Genomic DNA, 16,599 nt, shown 5'->3' with positions numbered 1-16,599 from the left:
CATGTTGATGGGGTGATTTCCAGTCAAAATTACTGGCTGGTGTGAGAGGGAAGGATGAGTAGGACTGTCTTTGGTCTGCATCCAGGAGGGTCCTTAGTTTATTAAACGCTGCCAAGGATCAGGACATATTTTTGGACCCTCACCCCCGACCCTCCCCAGTCCCTCGGAGTAGGCTTTCCTAAGTCAAAAAGACTTGTCATCAGAGCCTTTTGGAGAAAGGAGTGCCTGGGATCAGCCCACTGACTCGGAAATCGCTTACTGCGTTATTACTCCTCTTTGCTAGGGAGGAACATTGAGCTGCTTCTCTTCTGTTCTCCTCTTTTCTCTTCCCCTCCCTTTTACTCTTTCCTACCTAGCACTTCCTTATTCATTTCCCTCCAGCTCTGCAAGATAGTTCCTGAAAAGGCAATGTGGAGAGGCAAGGCAACTGCCCAACAATTCATGGAGAAGCTTGCTTTTGAGGGAGTTCTTGATTTTTATTTATTTATATTTTGGAGTTGGGTGCCTGACCTATTCACATTGACTGTGGACGTTAATCAAAATGAGCAGACAGTAAATTGCTCAACACTATACTTCATTTTGCTGATATAGATTCATATCAGTAAACACAAGTGAAGATGAGAATTTGCCTCCAAGCACACATACTCCAAGTTCTTTCCCATGGAAACCAAAACGAATGTTGGCAAAACGGAGAGGCCAAGTATACTTAATTTCTTTTAGGCAGTTTGCCTGATTTTTGTTAAGCTCAGCCTTCTTATTTAAGCCCTGAGGTATCTGGGTGCACAGAATTTATTTACTTCATACCAACCTTAATCATTAATCCCACAGCAGAGACATGTGTCCTGGACCAGGAGGCGCAGAGTATCCAGGCCTATATTTTAGATTTTTAAGGGAATTGGAAATGGACCAATCCCCTTTAAGTGGATACATATATACTGGCTGATTACAGGCAGGATCTTCAGAGGAGGTAGCAGATGGGAGATTGGATAACGCTCGTATTTCACAATTTTGGGAAGTTCTACAAACATCTTCAAAGCTTTGGTGACCATTTTTCTCTCTCAGTCTTAGAACATGGAGAGCAGTTTTCTCACGTTATTTATTTATTTTTTAAAATGCTTGGTGAAGTTGGATACGATGAAGGCGGAAGGATGCAGAGGGCTACGTTTTTGGAGGACATATCATACACTGGGAGCTCTTGTTTGCTTTACAAACTCTTTTTTCCCTTAAAACCCGCCTTTGAAGCAGGTGTTTTAAACCACATTTTACTAATGGAAGAACTGGTTCAGTGTTAAGCGGCTTGCTCCAAATCAGAGAGGAGGGGCCAGGTGGGCATTTGAAACAGACTGGCTTGTCTCCGAGGTCTCCTTCTACCATGACTCACAGCCTTGTTTGCCCAGACCTTTGGTATCACTTCTTCTGAGTTCAGTGGTGACTGACTGTTGCTTAGAGGCAAAGAGAAGAAAAGAAAGTTTCAAAAAGCAGCTGTCCCTATCTAACCAAGGACAGTGACAAGTCACTCGTATCACCTGCTTAGTCACCTTGACTGGTTTGCCAATTCCTCCTGGAGTCCTCTGGTGGGAGAAGACACTATTCTGGAAACCAGCCTTCCAGACGTGAGCATCATACCTTTGCGGGGTGAAGGAGAGAAATCGTCCTCTCTCCTTCATTATTCCTTTCCTCCCAGCCTCTAGCAAAAAGCCCTCCTTGCACGGTAGGCATCCATGCGTGATTTCTGATAGCCTTGATGTTGCTCCTAATTCATTTGCCAGCGAGAATTCAGCTCAGACTTCTCTCTTGCCTCCAGGAAATGGTTCCTCTTTCATTTGTGCTCAGGTATTACCCCTCTCTATCTTCCAACAAGCAATAATTGACCCAGATAAGATTTGGATTTTCAAAACAAGCTTCCTGTGCAGCCCCTTTTCTTCCTTATGGAACCCAGTAGAAAACCAAAAGCAAAGAAACAACCTCGAAATGCCATATAGGCGGTGTCAGTTAAAGCATATTTGATCTCTGTATTAAGGATCACAGGCTCACAGAATCTATGGCTCTGTTGTTTACTAAATAATGTATCTAGGCTTTTCAGCCTTGAGAAACCATTTAATCTTTCTGTTCCTGCAGGGCAGGGTTGGATTTCCTTCTGTTACATACTTCAGCTTGACTCAGTGGAAAGAGCACTGGAGGGGAAGTTAGTTGATTAAGTTTTACTTTCTGAGTTTAAGCTCCAAACATTATTTATATTTGTATCCCTGGTGCCAAGGGCAGCGTCAGCCACACCTCAGGCGTTCGGTGAGTGTTTACCGAAAGATGTGTGATTGGGGGCAACCTCACTTGCTCTCTCTGAGCTTCAACTAGGGAGGGGCCTCGAGTTTCTTCTGATGATTCTGCAATTCTGTAAATGTTTTGCCCTATAATTCTAGTCTGTTTGTCATTTATCTTCTTACTTCCTTTGGTAGGTTTCTGGCACAAAAAGTGTAGTATTTAACTTCCTACTTAAAACTGCCTTTCTTCTCTTTTTCAAACATCTCCGGTCATGCTAATCCTGACAAAGTCTAGTTGTGGCTAAAGCTGTTTAGGTTTTGTGTGTCCTTGGGTTGTCTTGTCTTAATAAGGGTGGCAAAAGCATTCTTTTGTTTTCTACCCTCTGAAAGACTCTCTATGTAACTTGTCACCTTTTTTTTATATATTCAGCCTTAGTTTATTTGTTGACTTTTAAATGACCGATGCACACAATAGCACAAATATTCAATAGGGGAAAATAAAGATTACGACAGGGTGGTTCTATGTCTTTGTCAATTGTTCACGAGTCTAATTGTGTCTTATTTAAAGCTCTGTAAATTTGGCTAAGGTTAGGTTTCATAGCCAGAATTCTTAGTAACTGTACATAACATAATTTCACATACACCAACTACTGTGGAAAATACCACTCATTCTTTATGGTCATGTTTTCACAACTGGTTTACAGGATTGACTGTGGCCAGGAATAAAAAAAAAATGTGACGATACTGGCCACAGGTTTTTTTCTTTTTTTTCAACTCCTATCAATGGTTGCAACAACCTACTCCTCAAATAACAATGCTAATAAAGCTGTGTATTTGAAATATATGATCTTATACTTGGGCAGCCTCTTTTAGTTCTCATGGTTCAGGTAGGTTACCTCACCCCTGAGACCTTATTTTTTTCTCATCTGTAAGATGGGGATGACAATATCAAAGCAGGGTTTTGGTATCGATGAAAGAAAATGCACATAAAGAAAGCAGGGCTTGGCAAGCTATCTTATATCATTATTACTGAGTTAATTTTGCCTAGAATGTTGAGGTAACTATCACAAGATGGGCTTTGAGAGGTCCATGTTCTGCCTCTAGTTAACCAGTTGACACAGAAATGATTTCAGAATTACGTTGCTCTACGTGGCAGTGGATGAACGACACTTGGACCAAAAAATGTGGTTTCAATTCAGATGCAGTAACAAAAAACTAAGCTAAATTTCCTCATAAAGTGGGTGTTTTGCAACATGGTTTTTCTTTCCCCATTTAAAGAAATATTTTTCCAAAGGAGGAAACGAAGGTGAAAATAAAGTGGCTTGACACAATAATTTCTTAAACTGATATCATTGGTGCTATTAATGGTAAGCAACCTAGAATGAGAGCATTTCTAATATTCTGCAATGCTGAATAGATAAGGTGTAAATGGAAGAAAGGCATAAATTACCATATGGAACGTGCTCTTATATTCTATTTCATTGGATTTATTCTTTTTTTCCCATTCACAGCATCTTAGAAATGCATATTTAATCCTGAGACATTAAAAATTCTTTTTCTTTAGAATTGTTTGCTGTGTTCTGATTTTCTTCCCCCTAACTCAATTCCATTGACTATCTATGAGTTGTCACATTTTTAGCAAGAAACAACTATGTCAAGCTGTGCTGACAAAATATCCCAACGTAACTGTTAATAAGCATTGTCATTTTAAGCATGAAATAGTTTAGCTAATGATTTATCTCTTATAATGCAGCACTCGGGGCAGCTGTGTGATTTGTCTCTTTAGCAAGTCAAGTAATTTCTTTAGCAAAATGTTAAGCACAGATGGGCCATAAGCTGTCAGTTAACATTATTGTGTCTGCATCTGCTTGCTTTCAATGCACTGTTTTATGTATTCAGTCAGTTACTTAGCTGCAGCTCTGTGAAAAGCTGAACCTACTCTGATTGGCAAATAAAATGTTCATTTGTCTCTTCTTCCTATTGTTTTGTTTTGGTAACACATGTCAGCAGCTCAATTACCCAGTTCATTAACAGCTCCCAAAGGACATGATGGCCAGCCCGTGATAAGAGGGCAATTGTGGCCCATATGGTCAATAATGGCCTCTCTCTTGGCAATTGTAAATAAAAGTCACTTGGCCCTTTTCCTTTCACGAGAACTACTGTTTTCCTGTTCCCCTTCAGTGTGCAAATTACCTTTCTTTGCTCCCTGCGATCCAATCCCAGGACACCAGAACCTAGCTTACTGCTTTTAGAAACATGGAGACTTAAGCACCGAGAGGGAGAGCTCTGGCTCTTAATTTTAATTATGACTGACTTTAAAGCTCTTGAGGGAGGAAAGTTCTTATCAGGGGAGACTATTCTTAGAACGCTGTTAGCTGATTAATTAGTTAACTAATCAGTTTTCCTAATTGAATAGCAACACATTTTTCTGGGGGCTTTCGGCTCTTTTTTTCTTTGAAATGCTCTGGCGGCAGTTACCAAGGAGTTTAAAAAACCATTTAAAACAAACAAACAAAAATTGCAAATAGAATCCCTTGCAGGGGTAGGTAGGGTGGGGAAGTGTGACTGGATCTTTGCTGGATGAGAGAGATTCATTGTGAAAAGGAATTCTTGTTACATACATTGAAGTGGCAAAGGGTTTAAGAAACCACTGGGTTAATCTGGGTGACTGGCAAGGTCCCCAGAACTAGCAGTGATTCCTTCTTCACTTTATGCTTTTGGAAGGAGGTGCCGGCTGAAACAGTAGTTTGGGATTTTGTTGGCTCCCTTGAGCAAAATATTATTTGTGTCAGAGGAAGAGAAGGGACACAGCATGTTTTTACTTAAACACATTAACATATACAGCTCCTAAAAATAATCACCAGCGGGGCTGAAATGAACGAAGGAGAAATAAGCCTTTCTTTCTAGCTGTGTTGTTACAAAGGGGGCCTTTTACATGACTAACAGTGAGGTAGTGGCTGTTGGGAGAGAACCCCACCCCAAGTAACTTTCCTCAAAGCAACGTGGATAGAAACCCAGCACACACATGAGATTCAAAGTTATTGGAACCTTAGGATCCAGGGTGTCTGTTGGCCCAGGCAGCTCAATGCCTTGGAGGCAGCTTGCCTGTCCTGCCAGCCTCTGCTCGTCAGCTCTTATCTTAAATAAACCCCCAATGGTCCACGTTGTGCATTTAAAGTCACTCCAGGGCCCTGGAGCACAAGCGGGCCCTCCTGGACTGCCCCCGTGGCTGGCCATATTCATAACCAATCTGTACTCTCCTCCCAGGGCAGCAGGGACTCAGGGAGTTGTTGAGTGTCAGGGTTTATTTGTGCTATTTTGATTAGCACCAACCTGGCAGGAGCTTATTTTCCTTCTAATGACCCCGTGCTGTGAGAAGGCGGCTTCCGAGGGAAGGACTTGGGTCAGAGGGGAGGGGAATAGCGTTACATTTCTGCAGCCTCCAAATGGGGGGGACTGCTGGGCAGGAACAAGAGGAGGTGAATGGCTGGAGGGTCTTAATTAGATTTAGAGTTCTTAAAAGAGCCTTTCTGAGAGAAAACCCAGAATAGTCTTGCCATAAACGGTCCTGCTTTTTTTTTTTTTTTTTTTTTTTTGCACTTTCTAAAGATTCTCGGGCTGGCATATTTGGGAGAGAAGTTGTAGAGGCAATAAAAACAAAACAAGACCCTCTCACCTTCCAGTAAGCCACCGATCAGGTTATAAAACGTCTCTCCTAGGATATCAATGAACACAGTCACAATCACTCAAATTCTCCCACTGAGTTATGAATGTTGGGAAGTTCAATTGATGGCTTGATCATTTGTTAAGTCAGACACGCTTTGTAGATATACCTTAGGATTCTGTTGTAAATTTTTGGTTTGTTCCTTTCAGTGGTGTCTCTCTCTCTCTCTCTTTCTTTTCTTCTCGACATATTCACAATTTAAAAACATTGAAAAAATAATGTCGCCGATTACTCCTTAGCTTGTGAGTTAATGTGGAAGAGAAGCTTCCAGGTGCTGAAGTCTCTCAACTGGCTTGGATTAACCCCTACTGTGCATCCATTTCAACCTCCCCCTCCTCCCTCCCCTGAAAAAAAAAAAAAAAACAGCCAACCTCCCCTTTCTCATCCACTCGGCTTCCTTTGTGTCTGCTGCTCCCCGCCAGGCAGGTGTCAGAGCCCTGAATGAGGGTAAACGCTCCGTTGATGGATTCCACAGATGGAGCGTGGAAATCGGTAGAATAGGCCTCGGCCACAGGCCATTTCTTGGGATCCAACAAAAGCCTCCAAATAAGTCAACAAAAATCCCAAAGATCACAAAGGGAAAATGTCATTTGTCATTTACTCGGGGTCTGTGAGGGACTATCAGACTCCTCCTTGCTTTCCCCCCAGTAAACACGGGAGAGGTCATTCGCATCTCTCTCAGCTTAAAAGGGCCACTTCAGATCAGAAACCAGTTAGTTGTCCCATTGTCCACTTCATGTTGAATGGCAAAACTCACAAACCCAGGAGACACTCTACAATTAGCCAAGTAAGGGCATCCAACTTCCCGCTGACCCTCTGAAGACCTCGTGGATATAATATACTTCTGAAATACCCTTCCGCTGTCAGACCCAGGGTGAAACCGCCTCGTGGGGCCCTCAGGAACGATTTCTATTTTTATCTTGTTCTTTTATCAGTGGAACACAGCTTTGAGTACCAACGCGGACAGGTTTAGCTCAGAAAGATCAGTACAGACGGAAGGACCATCTGATTGGGTCTGAGGTCATCTTAGAATAAATGACTGATGACCAAGGAAGTTCAGCCTCCAGGCCCGCAGGGAGGGACTCCCCCCACCTCCTCCCGCGCCTGTAAACCGCATTGTGCTGTATCTGGGGCAAACACAGACTTTAAATGGTTGTCATGTTTTGATTCTTTAATTATTCAAATGAAAAGGTCTTGCTGAGAAGAAAGACAGTGTGCCAAATGTGTGCTTGTGAATTTTTTCGTTTTTCCATTTTTTGCCTGTCTCCTGTCTCTGAATTATACTGGTCTGGAAACCAATAATTATAGAATTCCACGTGACTAAATCCCTATAAAATTGGGGTAAGATCGCATGTATAATAGAGTTAACTAGGATGAAATATTTCCCGAGGCTACAGAAGAGGTCACGAGGGGTTAACGGACAAAGACATACTCTCTAATTCTGTAATTCCTTCTTTAATTAAACTTCATGGTTGGTCCGCTGGTGGTAATATTTTTACCTTCTCCTCCCAGTTTGATTTGTTTCCGAAGGAAGACTTTGTAATCCTGTGGGTATGATTGTTGTCTATGCTTGATCTTTTTTTTTTTTTTTAAGCTGAAAAATGTCCATTTTCCAGAGGCTGATTTTGTGAGTTAACGTGAAATCATTGGGATAACTAAAAATTTTGCTCCTAAGACCTACAATTTACTTGAGCTAGAAAAAGAAGCAACAAACTTCTTTTTGAAATAAGAATAAAGCACAGACTTGAAACGCTCAGGCACTTGGTGAGAAGTGATATTTTCCTGTGATCACGTGGACATTTTTGCTGAAAACCTTGTGACTATTCCAACAGATTTCAAGTTATTTATTCCTGCATTTTAGTCTGAAAGGAATTTGAGGTTACTTTACAGCTTTTCATATCCTTTCACTAAGGCACCTTTAATACCAAAAACGACTTTAATAAAGATATAAACTGAGTGGTCAGTTAGATTGCTTGTGATCCGTAGTAATCTCCAGGTTCACCCTGGATCTTACGACCCAGCGTCTGTGATGGTTCTTAATGGAGACTGCAAATGGTCAGACTATTCTGATTTCTTAGACAAATCCATTCAGTGCTGCAGGAAAGTGATTCGTTTCTTAGTGCTTTCTTGTTGTTGAAAACTATACCTTGAATATATGAAGCGTTCATATTCAATCAATATTTGTTGAATTAAATTGAAATGGAAAATTGATTTGGTGTGTAATAGCGATTAAATTGTTGTACTTCTGTAAATTACATTTCATTCTAAGAAGTTTTGAAAATTTGGGACAAATGAGAATAGTACGTAAATGATTTACATTGGAATTCTTGTGTTGGTCTGTTTCTGGTATTCTTCTTCAAAAGGGCTCTGTGTGTGTGTGTGTGTGTGTGTGTGCGTGTGCGTAAGGAACTCAACACCTATTTAGGACACTCCAGGCTAGAAGAGAGTCCTCTGAAGTCCCACAGACTTGGGTCAAAACCTAGCTTCCCAGCTGTGTGACGTGAATAACCTCTCTGAGTCTGTTTCCTTTTTCTGTACAATGGGGTAAGTATTTATTTCACAGGTTTTTGTGTAGCTACATAAGGAAGGGAGAGAAATTCTCATCCTCTTACTAAGGTCTGCTCCAGGTTCATTGGCGACATTGAGTTATACTAACATGTAAGTCAGAGAATGCATTGTGAAGGGGTCTTGGTAAGAGAGTCAAAATTTTCAAAGTCGAATATGGATTGGGCTAAACTCTGAAAATTTTAATGACATTTAAAACAATACAATTTCCACTTAAAAGACCATGTATTATGTATTGATATGAATTTTCTTATGAGAACTATTCTGGAATTTCAAATTGGGGGAAATATCTCTATTTAATGAATAATAAAGCAAACTTTGCGAAGGCATATGTAGAAAGTGACTGAGCAACTTAAATGTATGAAAGTCTCCCTTTAGTATTAAGGCCAGACTAGAAATAGCCTGAAGAAATTACATTTCATCTAGTCACATACATATCCTGGCAATTTATTAACATTTAGATAACTGTCTTGCTCACACAGCTTGTAGTTTCCAAGTCATGGCTGAAATACTCTACACAGAAAAAATAACACAATTTCTTTCTGTCACACTATCTGAAAAAGGCCTTGTTTTCACTTGGTGTAATATTTAGCAAGATTAGATACTTGGTGTCTTGTATCTAACTTGTTCTGCTATCAAGTTAAATATGTGAAATAGAAGAACTTCAATGGAATGATTTAGGCTGTGCTATTAAACTGGGATTTAAGTTTTAAACCTGTTTTTGGTAAAAACTGAATGATTCAAATTCAGGACATTATTGAGAATCATGTTTTGTGTAAATAATAAAATTTAATTCTATTGAACGGTGTAAGAAATGGTGGTATTCCCATCTTTAGAAAGAGCTAGTATTTCCAACTGGTAGGTTAATCTTGAGTTGCTGACTTACTATATCTTAAAGCCCACATCCTTTTGGAGTTTACAGAGGCGGAAAAGTCAGGATTAACTTGTAAGATTGTGGCTTCATATTGCTAAAAATGATCAGTTGGTTCAGATAATTTTCCAGTAGAAAAATCAGGCAAATGGTTTCCTCAGTGTCATTTGAAATGATGCTATTTGGAGGTTTTTCTAGTTAGTGGCAAACTTTGGATTGCTTTTGAATAAACAGTCTAGAAATAAAAGTAGTGATTTGCTGGCTTGTTAAAGAAAATTTTATTTTTGGTGGTAAAAACTGTCCTATTGAACTCTTAGATATTCTGAGTCTTTTTTTTTTTTTTTAATTATTGGCTGTTGATGGTTCATCTTTTTTTTTTAATCAAAATAGTCTTTGAAATAGTTGATAATTATTCCCTAGAAAAATGCAAGCATGAAAATACTTGCAATAATTTCCAAGTCATTTTTAAGGATTCGCAGACCCTCTCACCTCCCGGGGGCCCAACCCCACTCAAAGATCATTTGAATGGATGCTGGGTGGCTCAAAAGAGCAGAATTTCCATTTGAAAGATGTAAAATGGTGGCAGGGAAGTCAGCGTTAGTTCAAAACTTAAAATTTACCCTGTTCTTCTCTTCAATCAACATGTATTTATAGAACACCTATTATGTTCCAGCAGTGGCTCCTGCAATGAACCAGGCAGAGGAAGGGTCTTGAGCTTATATTCTAGGGGATGCTAGTTGTTCAGGTGAAACATAGTTGTCTTGACCCTCAGAATCGATGCTGGCTGGTACTTGTACATCAAAGCAGCGCCTTTTCTCCAGAAACCAGAGATGATTTTGATTAATTGACCTGACAGTGCATGGCACATCATATTTACTTGGGAGGATTTAATAGCCCCAGAGACTCCCAAAGGAAACATGAAAATTTCCAATACTGTTCTCCTAATGGGATCATCGTAGGAGAAAATGCAAACAAATATTTAAGGTTCTCATAGGCAGAGGAAGCTTTTGGCTAGCTCTTAAATGCTGTTGAGTTTTTCACCTGAATTCAGATTAGATGGAAAAGTCAGGGCAATGGAAGCTGGAAGCACAGAAGGAAAACATTTTATGGAAATTAATTTTCTTCTTAGGGGAATGAGTAATTTGTTTCTTGGAGAGTATATTATTTATCATTGAAAAAATATAAAGGAGGAAGTATTTTTTTTTTTAGATCAATTGTGGCAGGAAATATTTTATATACTTGGGAATTTTGAGGGGGAAATGAATAATTCATCTGGAATATTCTATAGAGATGGTTCTCAAAGTGTCTGTCTAGGGTCAGTAAAATCAGCATCAATCACCAGGGAGTGTGTTAGAAACACAAATTCTCAGAACCCACCCAAGACCTGTGGAATCAGAAGTGGGGACAGTCACCCGGGTTTTAACAAGCATTTTCAGTGATTCTGATGCTCCAGACATTTGAGAACCACTCCCCCACAATTATGCACAAATTATTGCTCTTTTAATTTGGTTCACATTTATTCAAGGTGTACACATGTAAATTGTATTGGCTGCTTTTGAAGTTTATAATGCCATGCATGACATATTTCTTAGCATGTTAATACTCCTGTAAAATATTCCTATACTTAAAGAAAGTCTATTTTACTTTCTTTAATATTAAAATATCCTAAAATAAGATTTATATTAAATTAGACCATTTTATATTAAATTAGATAACATAATTGAAAAACCAAGCATAATGGCTAACATAACAGTAGACGCATTATATATTACAGTTTCCTTTTGCTGTTATGCACAAATATTGGTTTTCTTTAATTTGTCATGTATATTACTAATGCACTCTCATGATTTCACAGTATTTGAATGTGAATAAAATGTAGAAGTATTAAAATATTAGAAAACTTAAATTATATTTATGGGCTATTTTGGATGTACACTGGAGCAGCTTATAACTTATACTGAAGTAGAAGGAAATTATATATTTCTATAAGGCAGAGTTAGGCTTGAGTTCAAGAGAAAAGAAAATTAGTAGAGCAGGTAATACTGCATTTTAACATTGCTTCTAGTGGCCCCTGCATTTCCCCAGGTCCTACCTGCCTGAGGGTGCAAATGAGTTACCTTGACATTGACATTAATAATCTACAATTTTCTGGCTTTCTTTCCTCACTTGTGGACAGCATACCTTGGCTTCTTCCCCAGAGGATTCCCCCAGTTATTTAGAGAGTTTTCTGAGAGCATCTGGAGGTGGTCAGGAGCAAGGCTGCTCAGGCCCCCGTGTTATGCTGAGTCTGTGGCTGATAGCCCGCCCGTCGGCCCTCTGCTGCTGCCCCGAGGTCCAGGGCCTCTGCGAGAGGGCTGCTTTCCAACTGAGAGCCCTGTGTCTGGCTGCATCCTCAAACCGCAGAGTCCACTATTGGCCAATAAGTGCTCTGTTACAGTCACAACTCACAGACACCAAACTGCATCATTAAGTTTCCAGCTCCTCTTTCCCTTTTGCAGGCACTTCCGTACTAAATTTGGAAGGCTTCCTTCCCTGATGCTACATGCAAATGTAGGCAAATTTAAGCTTTGGTGGAGAGGGAGCTGCAGCCAGGCTGGCTTCAGGGACATGTGACCTGTGCAGTCGCCCAGGCCCTGTGCTTGCTTTTATGCTCTGTTGTTGCCATGTTGAAATTCGTAATAACTTTTGAACACAGTGCCTTTTCATTTTGCACTGAGTTCCTCAAATTAGGCAGCAGTCCTGGGCAGTTGCCCACCTGTTCAGCAGAGACCCAGACTCGGAACTTCTCTTTAGAAACAGTTTACTCAACTATGCCTGCTTCTTCTTGAGTCTGTTCTTGAGATTTGCATTAACAATATCTAAACTCTCCTTCACTCATTTCCTACTGTTTGGTAATGAGATAGTAGACGTAATGTGGATTTTCTTATAGGAGCTGTACAGTCTACAATTATATTATAAGAATATATACAAATACATTACAGGAAGTATTATAAGAATCCTGCGATGGCTTAGTATTATTGCCTTTTTAGATACTAAGTCAGTTTTGTAATATTTATTTAAAAAATCATTTTTAACGGATTTCCTCCTGGTGTAAAAGTTGGTGAAAATTTATCAGGAACCAAACTAAATATGATTCATTCATTAGACAAAAAAAGTGTACCCATCAAATGCTAAGGACAAGGGCCAGAGGAAGGGAGTAAGGTTTGCCCCTGTTTTCTAAGAGCCCATAATGGGCTTAGAATGACAGACGCAGAGAGCAAACACTTCTGCCTGGGGGGGCTTGGGGATGGGAGTCGAGGCAGAGATGAAATACCATTTAATAATGTTACAGTGCACGGAGGGGCTTGGTGTCCCTGGGAGGACTTTGGCAATTCACTTTAAATGAGGATTTGAGTCATTATAGTTTGGTCAGAGTTGTTTTTTGATTCCAATTAATCACTTTTTTTTTTTCTCCTGTGCTTTTAGCCTCAGCACCCCAGTCCGATGAAGGCTCTGACATCGACTCTGAACCCGATTTGCCACTAAAGAGGAAACAGCGAAGGAGCCGAACCACCTTCACAGCAGAACAGCTTGAAGAGCTGGAACGGGCTTTTGAGAGAACTCACTATCCTGACATTTACACCAGGGAGGAGCTGGCCCAGAGGGCAAAGCTCACCGAGGCACGAGTGCAGGTACAGACGTCCAGACACCCGTATTCTGCTTACATCCAGACAGGAAGCAAGAGTGTCTTCTCCTCGAAAGCATAATTCAAAATAAGAAAGTAAATATAGTAGGGATGGTCCTTCATTAAGAATTAGAGCCCCCTCACATTATAAAGTTCCTCCTTTCCCTCCAATTTCGTTCCTTTATATTTTGCTTTGTCATGATAACCATATCATGGCCTCTTTTTTCTTTTTATTTGCATTTGTGTGGTCCAACTGCCCCCACCTCTACCAACCTCTTTTGTTTTAGATACGTCTGTGGCATACAGCAACATTTTACTTTGCTAGCCAGTCAGAAAATCGTTCTCTTTCTCCTCTTAGTAGGTTGGTCAGTTGAATTAAATTTATTGACAGGATAGCTGGCTTCTTATCCGTTATGTCATTTGATACAAGTATTCTATATGTATAGATTTAAAAATGTGATCTATTTAATTAGCTTCCTCTGTATTCCTAGTATTTTGTGTGTGTGTGTGTGTTTATGAAAATGTACATTCTTATTTTAGACTTTGGTTATCATTACAAGGAGAATGTAATTATATTGGATATAACACAGAGAAGAGTGTCAATTCACATTTTTCATTCATCATTTCAGGGATTCTTGTTATATAGCAGGCACTAAATGGACTTTGGGGGTGGCATGCAGATTAAAGCAAACTTTTGATTGGTTACTTAGTGCCAGGCTCTGTTCTAAGTGCTGTTCATGAATCAACCCATTTACTCATCATTAAAACCCTAGGTTGGTATGATTAACACCTCCAATTTACAGATGAGGAAACTGAGACTCAGACTATTCAAGTAACTACCCAAAGTCACATAGCTAGTAAGTGATTGAGGCAATTGGGTGCCATAAATTTCCCCTCTATATATAGCCTTTCAGTTATGAAGATATGCAAAGTGGTACAAGGTAAAAATCCCTTCCTTTAAGTCTGGAAGCGTTTCAGGTAACTGTATTATTTTATATTGTTTTATTTATTTATTTGTTTGTTTATTTAGAGATGGAGGTAATTGGGTTTATTTATTTACTTTTGGGGGAGGTATCGGGGATTGAACCCAGGACTGTGCACATGCTGAGCATGTGCCCTACCACTTGAGTTTTATCCTCCCCCTTCAGGTAACTGTATTATTTTAAAACATTGAAAATTATCTTTTCACTGTTACAAGTGCCCTGAACCCTCTAAAGAAGGGTGTTTTGGTGTCCTATGTTTGTATTGAGTGGTAGAAAAATGAACTTTCTCCTCAAGGTAGAAAAGCGCAGTTGGAGAGATTACACAAGCCTCAGGGTAAATTGGAACTCCTCACTGGCCCAGGAGAGAAGTTACCTTGTCTGGGAATGTCTGTTAGTCCCAGATACTGACTTCTGCAGGGTGAGGCTGGGAACTCAGCAATGAACTAGTCAGCTGATGTGGTCTCTAGACTGCTCAACACATTCTCATATGCATCTAATTACCCTTCCTGTCGCAGACTGTGTTGGAATATTCTCTTCCAGTCTGCAAAGCCAAGGCAGAGGGATTGTTTTATTCAATTTGACTTTGTATCAGATCATCACAGTGCTAGGAAAGCCAAGGAATGTGAGGATGAATTAAGGCAAGTTTCTCAAGGAGCTAGTGTCTAACTTGGGGAAGGGTGAGACCTTCTTGGAGTAAACAAGAGTGACTCATGAAGAAGGGCGAGTCAAGATGGACTGTTGCGTCCAGGCAGATAGATATTCATTGCACAGGGAGGGTGGGAGAGTTAGTAATACAGAATAATAAACAAAAGCACAGAGTTGTCAGATGATCTTTCATTTTTGCTCAAGTCACATTGAGGAAACAGTGAACAGTTCAATTTGATCGGAGGACAGGGAGTGGTAGAGTGGCAGGAAGAAATACAATTGGAAATCTAGATTTTAACATGTGATCTATTTAATTTGCTTTCTTTGTATTTTGTGTGTGTGTGTGTGTTTGGTACTTATTTTAGACGTTGGTTATCATTATGAGGAGAACGTGACTCTATCAGATAGGCACATGGAAGTGTGCTGATCCATGTGATTCATTCCTTTTGGGAATACTTGTTACGTACCAGGCACTCTGTGGGCTTTAGGGATGGTGCATAGATAATAGCAAAACCTCGAGTGCTTATATACATTCTGTGGAGAGCCTGGGTTTCAGGCGAGGGGGCTAAACTTATGCAAAGGGCAGTGGAGGCTGTGGGCATGAAATAGGTTAGTGGCAGTGGGATAGAAAGGAGAGAGATGCCATGAAAGGTATTCAGAGGTGGGATGGAGGCAGCTAATTGTGTGAGCTAGAGAAGGGTGAAAGGGTGAGTGCAGAGTCACAGGTACGCCAGGGTTTCTTGTGGATGTTTTATAGCTGGAACCATTCAATCCCTCTATTATATTGGAGTATAGTGCTCCTTCCCAGAAATGACCACCACTAACCACAGATCATGATGCTATATATATATAAAAATATATTATTCTGTAAAAATATACAGAGTGTACATATTATAATACATATAACAATAATGCTACATAATGCTACAAATATAACATACATTGAATCTATTTGCCTTTATTGTAGTTCCGTGATCACCTGGTTTAAAAGTGAAGTGAGGTCCATTCATTCTTCCTTTCTTTCAGCAAACCTTTACTGAGTGCCCACTCTGTTCCAGGATTTGGTCTCTATGCTCCCTGGCTGGCCAAGCCCACATACTGTGTCTGTCCTTAAGACATAAACATTGGCTGTAAAGAAATCAAACAAAGAAAGTGGTGGAAAACTGAAAAGAGTGTCTAGTGTTGCTCTATCTCATTGTTGCTTTGGCCAAAGACGAGGACTGGCGGCGGGGGGTGGTGGGCATAATTAATCTCAACTGCATGCAGCTTGTACAGTGCCCGGCACTCGCATCTGGTTCAGTGAATGTCAAAGGGGAATAAGAATGGCCCATTAACTTCCAGAGGACATGGGATCAAACCAATAAACAGTGGTTCATATTTTTCTATACAGTGACCTCCTCTCTAAAGCAGGGCCCTCATTAACCTAGCAGCTGTCCTAATGTGGCTTTAACCCGGTGACTCTTTACATTCCTTATGGCTTCATTAGTTCCCTTGAGACACATCACATCTTGCACCACAGCTATGAATCTACAGCCAAACAAATTCCCTACAACACCCGGCATATGGATCTTTTACTTAACCCAGCGGGAAAAAGAAGGGAGTAGTTAATCACTGATTAAAATGCCAGAACAAAATCCTTTAGTTTTTAGAAGGATCTGAGAAAGCAGTAGCTGAGTCAACTCAGTTTGAGTGATAGCCAGAGAGTGTGAGTTCGTTTAATTTGGGGCACCTGGGAAAACCCAACATGAAACCAAAAAAAAAAAAAAAAAAAAAAACCCCAAAACGAAAAAACCAAAAAACCAAACATAGCTACATTTCTTTTTTTTTCCCCTCTAAGGAAAAAATAAACTCTGAACACTTCTGGGTAGACTTGAGACTACAGCTTTAAT

General features: G+C 40.1%; 1 protein-coding gene across 3 annotated transcripts in view; it reads left to right on the top strand.

Annotated features, from left to right (window-relative positions):
- The window catches only part of PAX3 (paired box 3), a 91,383-nt gene that overhangs the window by 48,540 nt on the left and 26,244 nt on the right, over positions 1-16,599 (top strand). For all 3 annotated transcript variants that reach the window (XM_006186889.2, XM_006186888.2, XM_032480339.1), the window contains exon 5: positions 12,884-13,089. In XM_006186889.2, the coding sequence (XP_006186951.2) occupies positions 12,884-13,089 (206 nt within the window). The remainder of the gene's footprint in view (positions 1-12,883; positions 13,090-16,599) is intronic.

Source organism: Camelus ferus, chromosome 5, assembly GCF_009834535.1.
Source record: "Camelus ferus isolate YT-003-E chromosome 5, BCGSAC_Cfer_1.0, whole genome shotgun sequence".
Lineage (NCBI taxonomy): Eukaryota > Metazoa > Chordata > Mammalia > Artiodactyla > Camelidae > Camelus > Camelus ferus.
This window is presented reverse-complemented; position numbering and strand designations above follow the sequence as displayed.